Source organism: Podarcis raffonei, chromosome 17 (assembly GCF_027172205.1).
Source record: "Podarcis raffonei isolate rPodRaf1 chromosome 17, rPodRaf1.pri, whole genome shotgun sequence".
Lineage (NCBI taxonomy): Eukaryota > Metazoa > Chordata > Lepidosauria > Squamata > Lacertidae > Podarcis > Podarcis raffonei.
The window spans coordinates 6,937,665-6,960,729 of record NC_070618.1 but is presented as its reverse complement, the minus strand read 5'-3'; the positions used below and the strand labels follow the sequence as shown (position 1 = coordinate 6,960,729).

At 45.8% G+C, this 23,065-nt stretch overlaps 1 protein-coding gene across 4 annotated transcripts in view; it reads left to right on the top strand.

The window, feature by feature from the left end:
* Positions 1-22,596, top strand: part of LOC128405024 (stimulated by retinoic acid gene 6 protein-like) — a 51,751-nt gene extending 29,155 nt beyond the window's left edge. The window contains exons 8-18 of one of the 4 annotated variants that reach the window (XM_053371198.1): positions 828-898; positions 6,895-7,006; positions 9,418-9,574; positions 10,677-10,752; positions 12,304-12,391; positions 13,044-13,092; positions 13,193-13,310; positions 14,919-15,038; positions 16,291-16,454; positions 16,606-16,758; positions 21,068-22,596. In XM_053371198.1, coding sequence (XP_053227173.1) covers positions 828-898; positions 6,895-7,006; positions 9,418-9,574; positions 10,677-10,752; positions 12,304-12,391; positions 13,044-13,092; positions 13,193-13,310; positions 14,919-15,038; positions 16,291-16,454; positions 16,606-16,758; positions 21,068-21,267 — 1,308 coding nt within the window. In that variant the 3' untranslated portion in view covers positions 21,268-22,596. The remainder of the gene's footprint in view (positions 1-827; positions 899-6,894; positions 7,007-9,417; positions 9,575-10,676; positions 10,753-12,303; positions 12,392-13,043; positions 13,093-13,192; positions 13,311-14,918; positions 15,039-16,290; positions 16,455-16,605; positions 16,759-21,067) is intronic. The other 3 variants (XM_053371199.1, XM_053371200.1, XM_053371201.1) reach the window with 3 other exon arrangements.
* Positions 22,597-23,065: the final 469 nt, after the last annotated feature.

Here is a 23,065-nt window from a genome sequence, read left to right as displayed (position 1 = left end):
AGGCTTAAGCATTCCTATGTATGTATTACAAGTATGGGGACCATTGGTGGGGTGTAGGTGGGTTCCCACGAGGCAAGACACAGTGATAACAGCAAGAACCTTTATTGAACTAACAGAACTGGACAACAGGGGCAAAGCAACTGCTTATACAGTGGTACCTCTGGTTACAAACTTAATTCGTTCCGGAGGTCCGTTCTTAACCTGAAACCATTCTTAACCTGAGGTACCACTTTAGCTAATGGGGCCTCCTGCTTCCATCGCATCGCCAGCAAGCGATTTCTGTTCTCAACCTGAGGTAAACTTCTTAACCCGAGGTACTACTTCTGGGTTAGTGGAGTCTGTAACCCGAAGTGTTTGTAACCCAAGGTGTTTGTAACCCGAGGTACCACTGTATGCATTTCTGAAGGTCTGGGCCACTCCCACCGTGATTGGCTGTCTAAACTTACAAGCTGCGAATCATAACTCAGAGTTTAAGGGCCAATGGCAGAGGCCCAAATCCTGAAATGTTCTGTGATTGGATATCGTGCATAGAATCATAACATAGGGGCTCAGAATCCTTAGTCCACGCTCAAGCTCAGGCAAACAAAGACCACTGAATACATAACAATTGGTATTGCTAAATTACAATACCCATAAGCCCCAGCGAACATGGCCACTGGCTAAGGATGGTGGCTAAGGATTAGCAACATTTGGTGGGCCAGAGCTCTGGCACACCTGCTGTATTGGATTCAGCCCAAGAATAGCACATCTGTAATTACAGAATCCCACAACTATTAAATGAAATTCTTGGAATCATACATAACTCTTTCCTTCTGCTTCCTACCCAGGAGGAGACTTCTTTTGTGGAAACGCATCAGATACTGTATGTCCAGCAATTGCTGAGGAAACCGCTACCGGAGTGAGGAATCGTTCTGTTTCTGGGTCATTTCCCCTTTTGAACTAAAGGAAAGTGTTCACGCCAGATTTGATGATAATCCCCATCTGAGCAAACTCTCTCTCCAGCTGGGAGGAGTGATCAAACTCCTTCAAAAATTAAGAAGTTGAGTGAAGGAGTTGCCATGGCTTTTCAATAACGGGCCAGTTCCACATGCTCTGAAGAAGCAATGCAGGAAAAGTTGGGTAGAAACAAGCTCAAACCTATTGTTTCCCCACGCCCCTCTCACTGTCACTCATTCTCAGATTTACGTTTGCTGACTTACGGCTACCCTTATATCTGCCACCTACCGTATTTTTCGCCCCATAGGGCGCACAGGCCCATAGGGCGCACCTAGTTTTTTTGGGGGGAAATAAAGAAAAATTTTTTTATTTCCCCCCCAGGCGCGGGGCTGGGGCGGGGGAAGCCCGAGCTTCCTCCGACCCCAGCCCCCAAAACAGGCTGCTATCTGCAAGCCCAAACCCTGGGGCGTGCTGAGCTCAGCGCCCCCCAGGCCTCTGGGTGCAGGCAGCTCTCCGCAAGCTGTGGGAGAGCTGCGTGACTTTGTGCAGCTCTCCCACGGCTTGCGGAGAGCTGCGCGAAGCCCGAAGCCTGGGGTGTGCTGAGCTCAGCGCGCCCCAGGCTTCTGGGTGCAGGCGAAGTCACACAGCTCTCCCACGGCTTGCGGATAGCTTCCTGAAGCCTGGAGAGCGAGAGGAGGCGGTGCGCACCGACCCCTCTTGCTCTCCAGGCTTCAGCGAAAGCCTGCATTCGCCCCATAGGACGCACACACATTTCCCCTTCATTTTTGGAGGGGGAAAAGTGTGTCCTATAGGGCGAAAAATACGGTACCTATACAGGAGACACCAGTAAGGCCCAGATCACACCCTGAAAAAACATATGGATGAGAGTCTTCCTCTGGGCGTTTGAACTTTTGCTAAGTGTCAGGGACTGGGCAGAGGAGGAGTGGTGGAGACTGCCTCCTCACCCTGACCCTTCCAGTTCAGAATTACAACAGGGGTTTGAGGGAAGTCACGGCTCAGAGGCAGATGAGAGGGAAAGTTGGGAAATAATGGGACAGGAGGAGGAGGAGGAGGAAGCCATGGGGGGGGGGCAACAGTTGACACAGTGTCTTTAGAAAGCATTCCAGACCCCCCCCTCCTAGAATCCGGCGAGCCTTGAAAGTAGGAGAGCAAAGAGCTCAAAAGCAGAGGACACGTAGCAGCACATATAGAAGTGACCAATGAGGAGGTGGGAGAGACGGGGTGGAGAGTCACTCGGGACAATGCCATTATTCAAGAGGCTGGGTTCTATAGCCTCTCTCTGTAAATATTGAATAAAAAGAGGATGGTAAGAAACTGTGCTGATCCCGTGGGTTACCCGAGAGGTGAGGTCCAAGTCTGGTCCATGGTCAAAGGTGCAATGTGGAGGCAGTCCGTAGTAGCTGAAGCTTGGCACAGGGCAGGGAGTTGGGTGAAGTCAGGAACAGGCATGCAAGCAGGCAGCCAGGGCGGGTCAAGAGCTCTGGCAGAAAAGCAAGACAGAGTTCAGGCAGGAACTAGGAACCAACAATGTTGCTCGCGCAACTTGGGACTGGGCTGGCTGGCTTTTATCTGCCCCGAGGCATAGGGCAGCCCCGATCCTCTGGTGCCTTGGCTCTCCTGGCCTGGAGGCGAGCACTCCTCCTGCGGGAACTTAGTTCCTTCCACCTCTCTGCCCTGAGCCTCTGCAGCTCAGGAGAGGCTGGAGGGTTACCAGACCCAGAGGCAACCTCAGCTTCCCCCGACAGGGCTGAGAGTGGAGCACCTGCAGGCAATGGGTCCTCCATCACCTCAGGAGCCAGAGCAGGCTCAGCTGATGCCTGCACCTGAGGATCCAGCACAGGTGAGGACCCTTCAGGCTCATGCCCCAGTCCTGGCTCAGCTGGTTCTGGAGGTGGGGAACCCTGTGCAGGCAGGTTCAGCATCCGAGTCTGAATCCCAGGCCATCACACCAACATTCCCTTGTCTTTGTACATTCCTGGCAACCAGGTGGGAGTCGCTGAGTAAGCCGCCTGACACTAAGAGAGGAAAGGGACTCCCACTAGCATTCAGAACATTCTGCAAGGCAGAGGAGGCTATCGATCATCCTTTTGCTTTTCTAAGTCATCACTCAGTTCATACAATGTATATTCAGTACGGATTTGTCAGCAGGGTGGCTGTGTGCCTCTGGCTTCCTGCAGTGATCATGTACCAGGCAGACAGAGAGAGAGGTTTGGGGAGTAAAGCAGCAATGCTTGAAATACGTTATGCAAACCGGGGGTGGGGGTGGCGATAGACAAAAAGGAAAGCCTCCTTCCCCTCACTGAGGAGTGTGCTTTTAGTAACTGCTTGTTGGTAAAGTACACTGCTCCCTGCTTCTTCTCCAAGTTGAATATCAGTATGAGCTTTTGTTGGTGTTGTTTAGTCGTTTAGTCGTATCCGACTCTTCGTGACCCCATGGACCAGAGCACGCCAGGCACTTCTGTCCTCCACTGCCTCCCGCAGTTTGATCAAACTCATGCTGGTAGCTTCAAGAACACCATCCAACCATCTCGTCCTCTGTCATCCCCTTCTCCTTGTGCCCTCCATCTTTCCCAACATCAGGGTCTTCTCTTCTCATGAGGTGGCCAAAGTATTGGAGCCTCACCTTCAGGATCTGTCCTTCCAGTGAGCACTCAGGGCTGATTTCCTTCAGAATGGAGAGGTTTGATCTTCTTGCAGTCCATGGGACTCTCAAGAGTCTCCTCCAGCACCATAATTCAAAAGCATCCATTCTTCGGCGATCAGCCTTCTTTATGGTCCAGCTCTCACTTCCATACATCACTACTGGGAAAACCATAGCTTTAACTATACGGACCTTTGTTGGCAAGGAAAAGGTTCTTTAATTCCTCCTCACTTTCTGCCATCAAGGTTGTGTCATCTGCATATCTGAGGTTGTTGATATTTCTTCCGGCAATCTTAATTCCGGCTTCGGATTCATCCAGCCCAGCCTTTCGCATGATGAATTCTGCATATAAGTTAAATAAGCAGGGAGACAATATACAGCCTTGTCGTACTCCTTTCCCAATTTTGAACCAATCAGTTGTTCCATATCCAGTCCTAACTGTAGCTTCTTGTCCCCCATAGAGATTTCTCAGGAGACAGATGAGGTGATCAGGCACTCCCATTTCTTTAAGAACTTGCCATAGTTTGCTGTGGTCGACACAGTCAAAGGCTTTTGCATAGTCAATGAAGCAGAAGTAGATGTCTTTCTGGAACTCTCTGGCTTTCTCCATAATCCAGTGCATGTTTGCAATTTGGTCTCTGGTTCCTCTGCCTCTTCTAAATCCAGCTTGCACTTCTGGGAGTTCTCGGTCCACATACTGCTTGAGCCTTCCTTGTAGAATTTTAAGCATAACCTTGCTAGCGTGTGAAATGAGTGAAATTGTGCGGTAGTTGGAGCATTCTTTGGCACTGCCCTTCTTTGGGATTGGGATGTAGACTGATCTTCTCCAATCCTCTGGCCACTGCTGAGTTTTCCAAACTTGCTGGCATATTGAGTGTAGCACCTTAACAGCATCATCTTTTAAAATTTTAAATAGTTCAACTGGAATACCATCAGTTCCACTGGCCTTGTTATTTGCAGTGCTTTCTAAGGCCCATTTGACTTCACTCTCCAGGATGTCTGGCTCAAGGTCAGCAACCACACTACCTGGGGTGTACGAGACATCCATATCTTCCTGGTATAATTCCTCTGTGTATTCTTGCCACCTCTTCTTGATGTCTTCTGCTTCTGTTAGGTCCTTACCACTTTTGTCCTTTATTATGGTAATCTTTGTACGAAATGTTCCTTTCATATTTCCAATTTTCTTGAACAGATCTCTGGTTCTTCCCATACTGTTGTTTTCCTCTATTTCTTTGCATTACTCGTTTAAGAAGGCCTTCTTGTCTCTCCTTGCTATTCTTTGGAAATCTGCATTCAATTTCCTGTATCTTTCACTATCTCCCTCGCATTTTGCTTGTCTTCTCTCCCCCGCTATTTGTAAGGCCTTGTTGGACAGCCACTTTGCTTTCTTGCATTTCTTTTTCATTGGGATGGTTTTAGTTGCTGCCTCCTGTATAATGTTGCGAGCCTCCACCCATGGTTCTTCAGGCACTCTGTCCAGCAAATCTAAATCCTTAAACCTGTTCCTCACTTCCACTGTGTATTCATAAGAGATTTGGTTTAGATTGTATCTTACCGGCCCAGTAGTTTTTCCTACTTTCTTCAGTTTAAGCTTGAATTTTGCTATAAGAAGCTGATGATCTGAGCCACAGTCAGCTCCAGGTCTTGTTTTTGCTGACTGTATAGAGCTTCTCCATCTTTGGCTGCAGAGAATATAATCAATCTGATTTCGATGTGGCCCATCTGGTGATGTCCATGTGTAGAGTCGTCTCTTGTGTTGTTGGAAAAGCGTGTTTGTGATGACCAGCTTGTTCTCTTGACAGAACTCTATTAGCCTTTGCCCTGCTTCGTTTTGATCTCCAAGGCCAAACTTGCCAGTTGTTCCTTTTATCTCTTGACTCCCTACTTTAGCATTCCACCCCCTATAATGAGAAGAACATCCTTCTTTGGTGTCATTTCTATAAGGTCTTGTAAGTCTTCATAGAATTGGTCAATTTCAGTTTCTTCAGCACCAGTAGTTGGTGCATAAACTTGGATTACTGTGATGTTAAAAGGTCTGCCTTGGATTCGTATCGAGATCATTCTATCATTTTTGAGATTGCATCCCGGTACAGCTTTCGCCACTCTTTTGTTGACTACGAGGGCCACTCCATTTCTTTTAAGGGTTTCTTGCCCACAGTAGTAGATATGATAGTCATCCGAACTGAATTCACCCATTCCCGTCCATTTTAGTTCACTGATGCCCAGGATGTCAATATTTATTCTTGCCATCTCATTTTTGACCACATCCAACTTACCCAGGTTCATGGTTCTTACATTCCAGGTTCCTATGCAATATTTTTCTTTACAGCATTGGACTTTCCTTTCACTTCCAGGCATATCCGCAACTGAGCGTCCTTTCGGCTTTGGCCCAGCCGCTTCATCAGCTCTGGATCTACTTGTACTTGCCCTCCGCTCTTCCCCAGTAGCATGTTGGACACCTTCCGACCTGAGGGGCTCATCTTCCAGCGTCATAACTTTTATATGCCTGTTGTCTTTGTCCATGGAGTTTTCTTGGCAGGGATACTGGAGTGGCTTGCCGGTTCCTCCTCCAGGTGGATCACGTTTGGTCAAAACTCTCCACTATGACCTGTTCATCTTGGGTGCCCTGCTCGGCATAGTTCATAGCTTCTCTGAGTTATTCAAGCCCCTTCGCCACGGCAAGGCAGTGATCCATGAAGGGGCAATATGAGCTAGCATGCATGTTTTCTTCTTGGCCCCATGGAAAACAAATACAGTGGTCCCTCGGTTTCCAAACGTAATCCATTCCAGAATACCGTTCGACTTCCGAAATGTTCAAAAACCGAAGCAGCTACTTCAGGAAGCATTTACTCATGGAAAACTCAATACGGAAGCCGCGTGGCACATTCGACTTCCGAAAAGCGTTCGAAAACTGAAGCAGTTACTTCCGGGTTTTCAGCGTTTGAAAACTGAAACGTTTGACTTCTGACACGTTCAAAAACCGAGGTACCACTGTACATACGACCATTTTGTTTGCCGTGCGTAATAAACCATATATTTTCCTTACTCTTCCAACCAGCAGTCTTGCCAGACTACTTATTTCTGCAGTAAGTTTACCAAACTCCAACAAGAGGGACATGGTGGGCAGTTTGGTCCGAACACACCAGTGAACCCATTGTAGCAACCCTGCAAATTTCCCCGCCCAGCACAAACCTTGTCCCTCACACTTCTGGTACGCAACAGCATTGTCAGGGTGTGTGTGTGTGCTCACCTCTGCTCCTCCTCACCGGCCATGCCTGCATTTTGTGTACCAACAGGCCACCTCAGAAATCCTGGATTAGGAGGAAGATGTATCAATGGGACCCTTACTTTCGATTCCCAAGCAGAATGATTGCCACTGCTGTCCTTCTCTTTGTCTCCCTTTATACAGTAAGTAAAGGAGCTGCATGACCTGATTCCCTGAGCTGGCAAAGCGTAGCTGCTTCTCTTAAATTCTTCAGTAGCTGTGCTAGAGCCTAGTCTCCATGTGTTGGAGACCAGATTAAATAATGGATGTCTGCAGGGCCGGATTTAGGTTTGATGAGGCCCTAAGCTACTGAAGGTAATGGGGCCCTTTATATGTCCAGCTGTCTTTTGTCTACAACAAATTGTCGCTTTTTTGTGTTGAATATATGCTGTATGGTAATTTATGGACCTAATAGGTATCTAAAGCCATTTGCACACAAAAAATAGGAGCCTACACAACACAAAACACTGTTGCTGTATATAGGGTTTTTTTTTATCTTATATTCTGGAAATGTACATCCAGGTTTTTTCCCCTTTAAATTTTTTTGGGGGCCCTAAGCTATAGCTTCTTTAGCTTATACATAAATCTGGCACTGAAGCTAGGGGTGGTGGTGAGGATGTTCCTGGTGCCAGTCTAGTATTTTTTTAAAAATAAAGTTGGTTGGCATAAACACATACAGAATACAATAAAAATGATGGATATTGTGAATAAAAATAAATGTGAAAGTAGAAAAATTAAAACAGATTCAGAGAAGGGCTAACCCCCCCCTCAAGAAACTACTGAAAAGACAGTGCTGTATTCAATTGTTGCACATGAGAAGAAAGGTAAAAGGTAAAGGGACCCCTAACCATTAGGTCCAGTCGTGGCCGACTCTGGGGTTGAGGCGCTCATCTCACTTTATTGGCCAAGGGAGCCGGTGTACAGCTTCTGGGTCACGTGGCCAGCATGACTAAGCCGCTTCTGGTGAACCAGAGCAGCGCACGGAAACGCCGTTTACCTTCCTGCTGGAGCGGTACCTATTTATCTACTTGCACTTTGACGTGCTTTCGAACTGCTAGGTTGGCAGGAGCAGGGACTGAGCAACGGGAGCTCACCCCGTCGCGGGGATTCAAACCGCCGACCTTCTGATCGGCAAGTCCTAGGCTTTCTGGTTTAACCCACAGCGCCACCCGCGTCCCAATGAGAAGAAAAGGGTGGGTCAATTTTAAGGGCAGGGGTGTGTGCCTGGTGCCAGCCTAGACTTCAGCTCATTCTAGATTCCTAACAATGGCTGCCTTTGCACATAACCAGAAGCCATGGTTTTTAGTGCTATGTGGCTGAGCTGCAGTGATTCTGAGCAAAGAGTTGGGCTCGCATGCTCCTCCCACCATATGGATTGAAGGAAGACTTCTGCAATATTTTGCTTCCCTTTCAAAGAATATCAGTCTGTTGTGATGTACCAACCAGGGATCCTGGCTTGAAACAGGCTCTGGTTTGTTAAACAAACCAGCTGTGTAATTCCATAGTTTGAAGTTGGTCTGTTTTGAAACAAGTTGTGGGAATGTGTCCATGCAGCACTAAAGCATGGCTTGACATTATAAGCAAATGCAGTAGGTGCATCCAAAATAAATAAATTATTGTTTTAATAGCTCCTTTTCCTTTCCTTCTCAAGTCAGTTGAGAAACACTAAATCAGGGTCCTAGGCTGGATCTAAACACATCAAAAAATGTTCCAGGAAAACGTGTTGTAAAGCTCATAATGGGAAATCACGTTGCTGAAGGATGCCATCTGGTGTCAGTGTTATAACGCATTTAAAACACCTTTCCCCCCCTGTTTTCTTTACTAATGTAGCTGAGTCCCAAGTGACATTAATTGTACAAGTTAAAGACCACCCTATATCTTCCTTTATATCATTCAGCAGAGAGACATAATGATTTCTGAATAGTTTCTTGGTCCTTTGTCATTTCTAGGTACAGTTTACCTTGGAAGTTGAATGCAATCCGTTCTGGAAGTCCATTTGACTTCCAAAACGGTCAGGAACCAAAGCATGGCTTCTGATTGGCTACAGGAAGCTCCTGCAGCCAATCGGAAGCTGTGGAATCCCTGTCGGATGTTTGGCTTCCAAAGAATGTTCACAAACCAGAACGCTCACTTCTGGGTTTGCGGCGTTCGGGAGCCAAAACGTTCAACTCACAAGGCGTTCTGGATGCAAGGTATGACTGTATATTAATAACTAGTTACAGTGGTACCTTGGGTTACAGACGCTTCAGGTTACAGACGCTTCAGGTTACAGACTCCGCTAACCCAGAAATAGTACCTCGGGTTAAGAACTTTGCTTCAGGATGAGAACCGAAATCGTGCAGCAGTGGCAGCAGGAGGCCCCATTAGCTAAAGTGGTGCTTCAGGTTAAGAACAGTTTCAGGTTAAGAATGGACCTCCAGAACGAATTAAGTTCTTAACCTGAGGTACAACTGTATTATTTTTATTTCAAAAAAGCATAATATGTTGTTTTATCCTATCATTTTTCTTTTGAGATAGCCACTGTTGTTATCTTCATCTTCTGTGTATCCTCCAGTTTGTTGTAGGTGAATTTATTTTATCCAAGTTTATTTTCGACACGCTAAAAAATCTTAAAATGTTGCTAGACCATCTGCTTCAATCTTCTCCTGGCGAATCAGAAGAAACCATGGCCTTTTCCAAGTCTTTTGGAGAATTTAATACCGTTGCAGAAGGTAGGGGGAAAGTTTTGCATCCTAAATCTTACTATTGTATTATTTGGACGGGGACCTGCTGGGGCTAGATGGACAGAGGGTATTATATGAATCAGAAGAATCTTTATTTGCATCAGCCACTAGCCATAACAACAAAACAAAACAAAACAAAACAAAACAAAACAAAACAAAATGTACTGAAGATAGAGGTAAAAACTTAACTATACAAAATACCGTATTTTTCGCTCTATAAGACGCACCAGACCACAAGACGCACCTAGTTTTTGGAGGAGGAAAACAAGAAAAAAAATATTCTGAACCTCAGAAGCCAGAACAGCAAGAGGGATCGCTGCGCAGTGAAAGCAGCAATCCCTCTTGCTGTTCTGGCTTCTGGGATAGCTGCGCAGCCTGCATTCGCTCCATAAGATGCACACACATTTCCCCTTACTTTTTAGGAGGGAAAAGGTGAGTCTTATAGAGCCAAAAATACGGTACATTTTGGAGGTTTCAATCAATAACCAAATAATAGATCTTATTCTAATTGACCCTGCTAAAAACCTTGCAGTTTTTGCTGTCGCCTGATCATCTTGATCTGCTAAAAAAAAGGTCACAGTAGCTGAGCGACCCAGCATGGACAATAGTAGAGGGGTAATAACCTCAGCCATGATTTGGCTCATGGGTCTGAGTTTCTCATCTCTGCTCATGAGCATTGTGGTGCTCTGCTCTGAGAGGGGTGTTCCATGTTCAGAAGTTCAGGTTTCTTCTCTAGATGTTGACAAACCCTAGCGCTTTAGCATGGCCAGATCTCGACGTAAAAAGTTTTCATGTGGTGTATCCATTTAAGTTTTGCCCTTCCACATCTACCCTGAGCAGTTCACAAGTGAAGAACCAAGCAGAGGTTTAAAGCAAGGATACATGTTTATCCCTGTATGATTAAAAGGCAGATGTTGTAGCACATCAGAGTTTCAGTACAGTACAGATGTTTAGAAGATCAGTGATAAGCACATGTTTTGCATTATTTTTAAACTGAAAGTGTTTCTGGCATGGCTAAGTCAGTTCGTATTTTCCAATGTGTTCAAAGACAGAATATTGTATGGATTGTGTCTTTTTGCTTATTTCACAGGTGTTTGGATTTGCACAACTGCTGCTTCCTCTGCCATGAGTGTTGCTTACGTACTGTTAATGTTAGCCTGCTACAGGTATGGATAAGCTGTGGATATCCTAGGGCTAAAATAATACTGGCAATTGCCTTATCAGGATTTGGGAACGCCCACTGGGCTTGCCCACTTGCACAGACATTCCCTCTTCCCTTTCAGGTTTGATGATAACTGTGGTTAGCATGGTTTTCATATGGGCATTTTCGCCGGCGACAAACCACAGTTGACAGTGTGGGGTAATAGTGAGCTTGCTATACTGTGGTCTGGGCAAACTGTGGTTAACGAAAATGCCAATGGAGACATAATACTAAATGAAGTCATCTGTGGCACTGCTGCACTGCTGCATCAGCACTCAGTGAAACCGGGTGCTTTCTGCAACCCTGTGGGCCAAGACCCTTGCTAGATCCACAAATGGAGAATGCTTTTTCATGTGGTCTTCCCGTGAAACTGCTCCAACTATTTCTCTGACAAAGCAGCAGCAGCAATAATAATAATAATAATAATAATAATAATAATAATAATAATAATTTATTTATACCCTGCCCATCTGGCTGGGTTTCCCCAGCCACTCTGGGCTGCTCCCAATCAAGTGTTAAAAATAGCAAGACAAGTGTTTTAAAAAGCAAGACTTCGTGGTACAGTCATACCTTGGGATGAATACGCTTCAGCTTAAATATTTTTGGGTTGCGCTCCGCTCGGGTTTCGCTGCTCGCGCATGCGCTCAAAATTATGTCACGTGCATGCGCACAAGCGGGGAAACGCGACCTGCACACACGCAGACGCGCAGTCACATCTTACGTTCGCTTCAGAATGCGAACGGGGCTCCGGAACGGATCACGTTCGCATCCAGATGTACCACTGTACTGTCATAAGCTGATGAAGTTGGAGGGAAACTGTGGAGGGTTTTTATATGCAACAATAAATAACTTTTTTTTAAGGTGAACTTGAACTGATTACTCCTGGGGAGTCTGCAACTGAGCTTCTCTTGTGGTGGTGGCATAGATGCCAACTCCCTGGGGTCCTAGGTGCCCGATCACCCACAAAATTGCCCATGAAGGGGCTAAGCACCCACAAATTTTGGTGCCAGGGCCATGCACGCTGCATGGCACCCTTGGCCCCGGGCACCCACGGTTGCGGGGGCAAGTTGGCACTTCTGGCTGGTGGTGGCGACACACAAATTTCCTTCTTCTGTGTGATAGATTCTTAGGGGAGAAGTAGCTAATGTGGTGCCCTACAGATGCCGTGGGACTACAATTCCCATCAGTCTAAACCAGCATGTCCAATGGTCAGGGATGATGGGTATTGTAGTCTAGCAATATCAGGAGGGCACCACGCTGCTCCTGATTTTAGGTATCTGGCTACTGATGCTAAAATCGAAACTTTCCCCTTCTTGTGTCGTACAGATGTTAGAGGAGGTGTGAAGGTAGCCTTCCCTAACCTGGTTGCTTCCAGATGTTGTCGAACTACAATTCCTATCATCCCTGACCATTGGGCATGCTGGCTGGGGATGATGGGACCTGCCTTTCAAAAGATCCAGATGTCACCTACTAGAGCAATGTCTCCAAACATTTAAAAAAACTCTTTCCTCACTAGAAAACACATAAAGAAGCTGCGGGCAGGCAAGAAGTCCTACTTTCTGACGGAATCGGAATCGGAAACTGTGCCATCTACTCAATGTGTGGTGAGTTTTTACTCCTAACCTATTTTCACCCCTATATAGGAGTTTTCACTCCTATACCTGAAAGAGCATCTCCACCCCCATTATTCAGCCTGGACACTGAGGTCCAGCTCCGAAGGCCTTTTGGCGGTTCCCTCACTGTGAGAAGTGAGGTTTCACGGAACCAGGCAGAGGGCCTTTTCAGTGGTGGTGCCCACCCTGTGGAATGCCCTCCCATCAGATGTCAAGGAAATAAACAACTACCTATGTGACTTTTAGTAGACATCTGAAGGCAGCTTTGTATTGGGAAATTTTTAATGTTTGATGTTTTACAATTTTAATGTGCTGTAAGCTGCCCAGAGTGGCTGGGGAAACCTAGCCAGATATGCGAGGTATAAATATAAATATAATAATAATAATAATAATAATAATAATAATAAAAAAACCCTTAAAAATCCCAGCATGGATGTGGTGGACCTGGACACTCTTTCAGTCAAAAGTGGAGGTGGAGACGCTTCTTCAGGTATAGGGCTTTAAAGATCAGCACCAACACTTGGAACTGTGCTCAGAAACACAATTTATATATTTATATTATTTCTATTTTTTGCTTCCAAATTGTGTTTGTGGCATGCCTGCATAAAAGAACCGTCCTTTCCTTTTGTCTTTACATCAACAGCTAGCACTGGGAAGATTCACCGCTTACCAAATCGCATACATAATATGGGGTATGTGATAACTTGTCTCTCGGGCCTTTGGCATAAGTTCATAGGGGGCTGGTGTTACCATCCCCTGATTCCATGTTGACAACTTTTATCTTCCATCCAGGTTACCTGATCATGCATCTGATGCAGTTTGTAGCTGGGATGATTCTCGTGTATGTGATTATTTTGCCCATGGTACATGGTGAATGGGCCAAACTTCTGGACAAGTGGGGAACTGTGATGTAAGTGTCAGTTTTCAGAAGAATAGCTCTCTTTTCTTAAAAATAATAACGGCTTTTTATAATTTGTAAACAAAAAAGAAAAGAAAAAGGCTAACTTCTTTTGTTAATGATTACTTTATAGTATATATTGCAGTCATACCTCGGAAGTCAAATGCCTTGTGAGTCGAATGTTTTGGCGCCTGAATGCCTCAAACCCGGAAGTGAGTGTTCTGGTTGGCAAATGTTCTTTGTAAGCTGAACGTCTGACGTGGGTTCCGTGGGTTCCTGCAGCCAATCAGAAGCCGCAATTTGGTTTTCGAATGTTTTGGAAGTCGAACGGACTTCCAGAACATATTCCAAAACAAAAAAAATTATTTTTCCTTCCAGTAGCACCTTAAAGACCAACTAAGTTAGTTCTTGGTATGAGCTTTCGTGTGCATGCACACTTCTTCAGATACCATGCACACGTGTGCATGCACACGAAAGCTCATACCAAGAACTAACTTAGTTGGTCTTTAAGGTGCTACTGGAAGGAAAAATTTTGTTTTGTTTTGACTATGGCAGACCAACACGGCTACCCATCTGTAACTAGAACATATTCCGTTCGACTTCTGAGGTACGATTGTATTTTATATAAAGCCCTTGAAGGCTTTAACAGCTAAGCACTGTATAGATTCCACTAAACAAATAAATATATTTTTTTTAATTCACTGATGAGGGATTGAGGATTGGAGCGATTGTCCTGTGGCATAGGAGCCAGTTCCTAGGGTCTGGGGTCCCTTTGCTTCCCTCCCATAAAATATTTGAGGGAGTCGGGTCCCCCAAAGTTGATGGGCATTTGTTGCGTCTTGTGATCAATTGGGGGGGGCATGCAGCAAACCCATTGAAGTTAATGGGCATGCTTATCTTAGGTCAGGCAGGTCCAAAGTCCATCTCAGGGGCCTAATCCAGCCCGCTGGTCGGTTAAATCCGCCCCCTGTGGCAGTTTACTTCCAGGGGTAAAATCCTAAAAAAACCCTCAGCAACTTCAATCCTAAAAAAAAAGGTCAACAACCCTGGCTCTTTGGTTGGCCCTCACAGCCTTTCACTTCATCAGATCTGGCCCTCTTTGAAAAAAGTTTGTACACCACTATCTTAGGTTCATTCATTTCAAGTAGGGAGCGGGTGGAGCTGTGGTCTAAACCACTGAGCTCTTGGCCTTGCCAATCAGAAGGTCGGCAGTTCGAATCTGCGATGGAGTGAGCTCCCATTGCTCTGTCCCAGCTCCTGCCAACCTAGCAGTTCTAAAGCATGCCAGTGCAAGTAGATAAATAGGTACCGCTGCGGCGGGAAGGTAAATGGTGTTTCTGTACGCTCTGGTTTTCATCACGGTGTCCCGTTGTGCCAGAAGCAGTTTAGTCATGCTGGCCACATGACCTGGAAAGCTATCTGTGGGCAAACGCTGGCTCCCTTGGCCTGAAAAGCAACCCCAGAGTCGCCTTTGACTGGACTTAACTGTCCAGGGGGTCCTTTTACATTCATTTCAGCTGGTCTGAGTAGAACTTACCTGAAAACAACTCTTTATCTCCACTTCCTTGCAGTGGTTATAATTTTCTTAAAATAGTTTTATCTTCCTTTTCTGCCTCACAGTCTTTCATTTGTCCTCGTCATGCTTTTGAGGAGACTGGAGTTGTTTGCAGGTTCTCGAGTCTTTCTTCAGCCAAAGATTTCACCAAAAGACGATCAGAGACCTCTGGCACTTGACAACAGGTTGGTATCAGGGAGTGAGACTATTCCTGGTATTCAATTCCTTGAATAAAGGTATTCCATTAGGGCACCTAGGAAAATCACGCAAGATGGGAAGATGGGAAGTCTCCCTCAGGAGGTTGTGAACTTTCCTTCCTTGGAGGGTTTTAATCAGAGATTGGATGGTCATCATGGATGCTTTTTTTTTTTTGAGATTCCTGCATTGCAGGGGGTTGGACTAGATGACCCCTGGGTCCCTTCCAACTCTACAATTCTATGATTGTATGAGCTATCCCTGCAGCATGTTATATTTATAAAAAGGCCACCACTGATTATCTGTTACTTCATTCATTTTTTTAATGGTGATGAGACTCTTGCTTTCTCCCTTCCCGCAATCTGAAATCCTCCCTCTGCCACAAGATTCTTCTGAACATGTCGATCAGCTCCAAGTTGCAAATCTTTCGAGTCCCTAAACAAACCTTCTATGACACCCGCAGTCCATAGTCTTTTTCAGAACCAGAATTTACCTTTAAACCCATGTTGCAAAATGGCGCCCACGTTTAATTTTTTAAATCATATATGACTCTCTGTCTCCTCCCTGTTTCCTGTCTCTGCTTGTCTTTTCATATTCTGGTCTGCCTATATTCCTTATTAAAAACCAATAAACCAGGCATAAGGAACTTAGTGCTCTTCAGATACTGTTGTACTACAATTCCCATCATCTCTGACCATGCTGACTGAGGCTGATGGGATTTGCTAGTCCAATAATGTCTACTTTGACTCCCTCTGCTGCAAACAAAGGGAATGGCAATGGTGCTGCTTGTGTAATTCAAGATAAAGTGCTACCCTCTTGTATTCCAAGAGAGGTGATTAATGGGGTGAAATCACTTATGTCTATTTCCCGTTATTTACATGCATTTGTATATCTGTATTTTCTTGGAAGCAACAAGCTATTTCTAACACCTTCTTTTTGTCCAGGGTTAATGCAGTAAAGCTTTTTCAACAAGTACAGTTATTCAAATTCAACAACTTTAATTATATAGTACTGTATGACCTTTATTTCCTTAAGCTACGTGCAGGAACAATCACTAAGCATTTCTGAATATTGTAGCAAACTCAGTGCAACAGCACTGTCTTCACATTCAGACTTGGAGAATATTGGTCTGAGCTATGTTTGCTGTAGTTTGAAAGTGAATACACCTGGTCCTGCCTCCAGTTTTTTTTCTGTGGGGGGTGACTGTGGAACTGTTCAGCTGAGACATCTCTTCCTTTTCAGGAAAGCCTTTGTAAACTTCAGCTACTTTTTATTCTTCCACTCGGTGGTGGTGGGTTTGTTTTCCTGCCTCATGAGAGTATTACGCAGCACTGTCCTGGGAGCCTTCCTGATTGGACGATTGGACAGGCCAGTGATGCCAAAGGGCTTTGAAGGCTGTGATAAAGGTAAGCACACCGAGAGAGGGATGCTCTGGATGCTGGGAAGTTCTCAAAATACGGAACTGATCTACACTTCCAATGCATCGTGGCTTCATTCTTGTGGGGATGGAAGGGTGCGTTTGGCATCAACAGGTGAATGGTGTTTATTTCACTGTAGCACACAAGTCTTGGGTTGCAATGCTCCTGATGGACCACTACCACTTGAACCCCATCCTTGTCTGCTTCTGCCACATCCTGGATACCAAAATCAGACAGAGGCAATGGCAAAAAATCAATGGACCCACCGAAAACACGGACATGCGGGAAATAGGTAAACTATCAGAAATGCTGGGAGTCAGTTTAACAAAGCTTATATGTTTGTATGTCTCTAACTGTTTGTTTGATATACTGCCCTTCACCCAAGGATGACAGGGCAGTGTACAGTACAGACAAACCTTGGTTTCTGAACGCCTCTGTTATTTTACGTTTTGGCTCCCGAATGCCAAACACCCAGAAGTAAATGCTCTGGTTTTCGAATGATTTTCGGAAGCCGAATGTGCTACACGGCTTCCATTTTGAGTTTCCCTATTGTATCTAGGCTCCCCCTTTCAGTTTTTGGTTGTCAAACATTTCGGAAGTCGAACGGCCTTCCAGGACAGATTACATTTGACGACCAAGGTTTGACTGTATTAAAAATATGTAACATAGTAACAAGCAAAACAATAACACACACACACACACACTCCATAGTTTAAAAGGCCACAGATTAATTAGCCAAAGGCCTGGGAGATGAGAATGCTTTTGCCTGGCACCTAAAGATATATTTTGCAAATCGTAACTCTGCAGTTCTGAGGATGGCTTTAAATATCGCTACCACCAAGGAACTGAAAAAACGTACACATTAAAAACTGTTTGTCCTGGATGCTTTCTAATTCTTAAAAATCCAAGCCCTTCTTCCCAAGAACAGAAAGTTCAGAAAGTCAAAATTTGTTCTGGGCTAGCACAGGCCAATGGGACATGGGTGGCACTGTGGGTTAAACCACGGAGCCTAGGGCTTGCCGATCAGAAGGTCGGTGGTTCGAATCCCCGCGATGGGGTGAGCTCCCGTTGCTCGGTCCCTGCTCCTGCCAACCTAGCAGTTCAAAAGCACATCAAAGTGCAAGTAGATAAATAGGTACCCCTCTGGCGGGAAGGTAAACGGTGCTTCCATGCACTGCTCTGGCTGGCCAGAAGCGGCTTAGTCATGCTGGCCACATGACCTGGAAGCTGTACGCAGGCTCCCTCGGCCAATAAAGCAAGATGAGCGCCGCAACCCCAGAGTCGGTCACGACTGGACCTAATGGTCAGGGGTCCCTTTACCTTTACCTAGCAAGGGACAAACAAAAAAGACATGTGCCCCACTTATTCTTAGGATTGCCAACTTTTTCATCAGCCCGCTGCTCCTGGGCCTTGTAACAGCAGTTGGATGTGAGGACATTATCAGCGTCTGTGCCATGAAAAGCTTCTGCTACTGATTTGTGAGTGCCTGATCACCTCATCCGTCTCCTGAGAAATCTGAATGTGGGACAAGAAGCTACAGTTAGAACTGGATATGGAGCAACTGATTGGTTCAAAATTGGGAAAGGAGTACGACAAGGCTGTATATTGTCTCCCTGCTTATTTAACTTATATGCAGAATTCATCATGTGAAAGGCTGGGCTGGATGAATCCCTAGCCGGAATTAAGATCGCAGGAAGAAATATCAACAACCTCAGATATGCAGATGACACAACCTTGATGGCAGAAAGTGAGGAGGAATTAAAGAACCTTTTATTGAGGGTGAAAGAGGAGAGTGCAAAATATGGTCTGAAGCTCAACATCAAAAAAAGAAGAAGATCATGGCCACTGGTCCCATCACCTCCTGGCAAATAGAAGGGGAAGAGATGGAGGCAGTGAGAGATTTCACTTTCTTGGGCTCCATGATCACTGCAGATGGTGACAGCAGTCACGAAATTAAAAGATGCCTGCCCCTGGGGAGAAAGGCGATGGCAAACCTAGACAGCATCTTAAAAAGCAGAGACATCACCTTGCCAACAAAGGTCCGTATAGTTAAAGCCATGGTTTTCCCAGTAGTGATGTATGGAAGTGAGAGCTGGACCATAAAGAAGGCTGATCGCCGAAGAATTGATGCTTTTGAATTCTGGTGCTGGAGGAGACTCTTGAGAGTCCCATGGACTGCAAGAAGATCAAACCTATCCATTCTTAAGGAAATCAGCCCTGAGTGCTCACTGGAAGGACAGATCCTGAAGGTGAGGCTCCAATACTTTGGCCACCTCATGAGAAGAGAAGACTCCCTGGAAAAGACCCTGATGTTGGGAAAGATGGAGGGCACAAGGAGAAGGGGACGACAGACGACAAGATGGTTGGACAGTGTTCTCGAAGCTACCAGCATTAGTTTGACCAAACTTCGGGAGGCAGTGGAAGACAGGAGTGCCTGGCGTGCTCTGGTCCAGGGGGTCATGAAGAGTCGGACACAACTAAACGACTAAACAACAAACAACAGCAGCAACTGATTTCTGCTGAGCAAGCTGCTTTTTAAGGGCATAAGAGCCGGCCAGTCCCACCCCCCACCCCCAGCCAGTTGGCAATACTACATATTCTTTGAAAACTCCATTCACTCACAGCAGCACTGGTCACATACCATTCTAGGGTTTTGTTTTGTTTTGAAAGTCTCTGCTATCCCAGCTGTACAATTCGCTGTCCAAACACTGAATGTTATAAGTAGTGTATGTGATTGATTTTGACAGGTTGGCTAGTTGGTCCAACCAGGGCCAACCCATCCATGAGGCAGCAGTTCCCAATTATTCTTCCCTTGTTCCTGATGTAGATCTCCAATCACCTCTTGTTCCCTAACGGGGAGGGAGGCACCATTTTGTGGTTTGCTTCAGGAGCTGGCCCTAGGTCCAACCTAGGTAAAGGTAAAGGGGTAAAGGGACCCCTGGCCATTAGGTCCAGTCATGGCCGACTGGGGTTGCGGCGCTCATCTCGCTTTCTTGACCGAGGGAGCCGGCGTACAGCTTCCGGGTCATGTGACCAGCATGACTAAGCTGCTTCTGGTGAACCAGAGCAGCGCACGGAAACGCTGTTTGCCTTCCCGCCGGAGCGGTACCTATTTATCTACTTGCACTTTGACGTGCTTTCGAACTGCTAGGTTGGCAGGAGCAGGGACTGAGCAATGGGAGCTCACCCTGTTGCGGGGATTCGAACTGCTGACCTTCTGATCGGCAAGTCCTAGGCTCTGTGGTTTAACCCACAGCGCCACCCGTGTCCCAGGTCCAACCTACCTGACACCAACCTACCTGACACCAATTTCAAATGTCTTTTGTGGTTGTACTTAAGGGCCATTAAAATGTTGTTCTCTATATGATCCCCAAAACTCTTTGAGGCATTTTCTCCTCTCTCATATGTTATCCCCAAACCCCTACCTTTAAGGGGGGGGGAGGTTTTTACACCATCCAGAAGGACAAGGCTTTTTCTTGTTGCTTAGATGTCACAGTGAAAATAGGCCTCTCTCAGGAATGTCTGGCAGAGATAAAGAACAAGGTTGAATGGATGTTATTGTAACCCCAGAGGGAGGGAGGCTGAAACAGGAGGAAGGAGGGGCTGGAAATATGTGAAATAAGGAAGTTGATCCAAATATGGAGAAACGAATGCTAAATTCTATACTATTTCCCGTAAATCATGTGTTTTCTGGGAAATCAAATGATCATCCGTCCCAGAGTGCATAAAAAAGGCTGGCAAGCCCAGAGAAGGCAGGCAGGCAATGAGCATTAGCTTGTCTGTACCATTTTTGTCATGGCAAAATAAATAATTATTTTACTGCAGTCAATTGACTCTTTGAAAGCGACTTCTGAGTGCTCCAAGGGAAAGGAACAAAAGGAAAGGTTTTTCAGTACAGTCATTAGTCTGCCCCAGGGTGGGTTAGGACAATTAAAAGCCTATTTTTTTAAAAAAGGATTAACATTCAAGAGAATAGGGTTGGTCCCAAGATATGTATTTCAGGTATCAAAGGCCAGGGTAAAGAGGTGCGTTTTCAGCCTCTGATGAGAGTGGCTTAATGAAAGTGCCAGACACGCATCTGTGGGAAGGGAATTCTACAACTTTGGGGCTGCTACAGTGAATGCCTTCCCTAGGGCTGCCATCCCATAAACAGCTGAGAGTGATGGAACTACCAGGAGGGTCCCCTCCGCTGATTTTGACCTCCACGATGGTCTGGAGGGAAGGAGGTGGTCTTGCAGATATTTGGGGCCTAAGTTACTTTGAGCTTTAAACACTAACGTGAGCACCTAGAGTTGTACCTACAGCTGCAAAGCTACAGGGAACCAGGCAGAGGGCCTTCTCGGTGGTGGCGCCCGCCCTGTGGAACGCCCTCCCATCAGATGTCAAAGCGATAAACAACTACCTGACATTCAGAAGACATCTTAAGGCAGCCCTGTGTGTGCCTTTTAGTGTATTTTTAGTGTATTTTTGGTCTCTGTGGAAACCCAGCCAGATGGCGGGGTACAAATAATAAATTATTACTATTCTGGAAACAAAATGGAAGCCTTATAAATAAGGTATAGAGGTTGTGGTGCATGCATGTTTGAAAATTTAATTGTCAGTCTTGTTTTTAGCTCCCAAGGTATCAGGCAGAGCCAGGAAAAGATGGCTGTTGCTTTACACGCTGTTGAACAACCCCAGTCTCCTGCAACTCCGGAAGCGAAGACTAGGATCTAATCCTGTGGATTTTCCACAGCCCTGTGCTGTCCCTCCAGGCGATCATTCTACAGACCAATTGGTGCATTGGGATCAGCATGTTTAATATATGGACTCTACGTGGACTGTAGAGATGCCGTTCCTGATGTTGCATCAACAAAAGCGGCGCAAGTTATACTTGCCGAGAGTTGCATTTATTGACTGCTTGTTCCATAGGGCTTTCTAAAAAGATAACCTGTTGTATTTCCACCACATCATGTGTCATGCCTTCCCTCCACATGAACGCCTGGTTTGCCTGCCTGCTGCAATCGTTAATAAACTATACACAAGCCATTGGCTCTAGGAAGATTTAGGTAATCTCTTTGAAGACCACACAAGCATGCACTTTTTTGTGTGTGCTGTCCCTACAGTTATTTGACACTTTCCCCCTTGGCTAGACCCAGGGCTGTGCAAAGCTGGTAATGGGCCCAGGCTGGACAGAAAATGTAGGCCCCATTTCAAACTGCTCGTGTCGTGCATAAAAAGGTAAAGGTAAAGGGACCCCTGACCATTAGGTCCAGTCTTGACAGACTCTGGGGTTGCGGTGCTCATCTCGCTCTATAGGCCATGGGAGCTGGCGTTTGTCCGCAGACAGCTTCCGGGTCACGTGGCTGGCATGACTAAGCCGCTTCTGGAGAACCAGAGCAGCGCACGGAAACGCTGTTTACCTTCCCGCCGGAGCGGTACCTATTTATCTACTTGCACTTTGACGTGCTTTCGAACTGCTAGGTTGGCAGGAGCTGGGACCAAGGAACGGGAGCTCACCCCGTCGCGGGGATTCAAACCGCCGACCTTCTGATCAGCAAGTCCTAGGCTCTGTGGTTTAACCCACAGCGCCAACAAGTAACAGAACAGAACAAATACTCAAAGTCAGCCTCCTCAGAATCATAGGCTTGTGCCAATTACTCCCCGTCCCAGCATCTTGCTCTGTTCTGCCCTGCCCTGCCCAGACCAGGGGATCTAGAATGAAAGCACATCTGAGGTTGGAAATCAAAGTAGAGTCAGTGACACTGGTTTAATAACAACGAGTTTTTGTTTTTTTCCAAGTTGCCAAATTGGAATCCTGAGTTTCCAAACCAGTGACTTGAGCTGGTGCGTGCATGATTCCAAAACTGCTTTCAGATGATTTGTTCTCAAGGTTCCTTCATTAGTTCTACTCGCTGAAAGTTTTCTTTAAAAATGTTTGATGTTTTACTATGTTTTTATATGTGTTGTAAGCTGGCCAGAGTGACTGGGGAAACCCAGCCAGATGGGCTGGGTATAAATAATAAAATATATTATTATTATTATTATTATTATTATTATTATTATTATTATTGAGCAGCTGCTTCCAAAGCTGGTTGTACTGTACACTTACTGGTGTGACTGAGCCTACATAACGAAAACCTTGCCCTTTCTTGCTGTGTCTTCCATTGAAATTGATTTTGAGTTCATGTTCCTATGTTTACTGCTGACAGGTGGGGAAATAATTTGGGGTGTTCCATTAGGACTTTCTTATTCTGCGTTCTTGACGTTGTTGGACTACAACTCCCATAGCCCAGACCACCAGCCATTCTGGCTGTGGCTGATGGGAAATGGAGTCCAACAACACCTATAGGGGCAGAGGTTCCCCATCCTTCACATCACATGTATGCACTTTACCAGTGTATTATTCTTATGTACGGTAGGGGAACTCGTGGTTCTTCAGATGTTGGTGGGCCACAGCCAGTGCCAGATTTATGTACAGGCTAAGTAGGCTGAAGCCTAGGGCCTCTAAATCTAGGGGGCCTCGCCAGCCCTCCCACACCCAAAATTGCAAACCCAATACTTCGTGTGAGGGCAGGGCAACTTGGGCCTCTAAACCTAGGGGGCCTTGCAAACCTGCC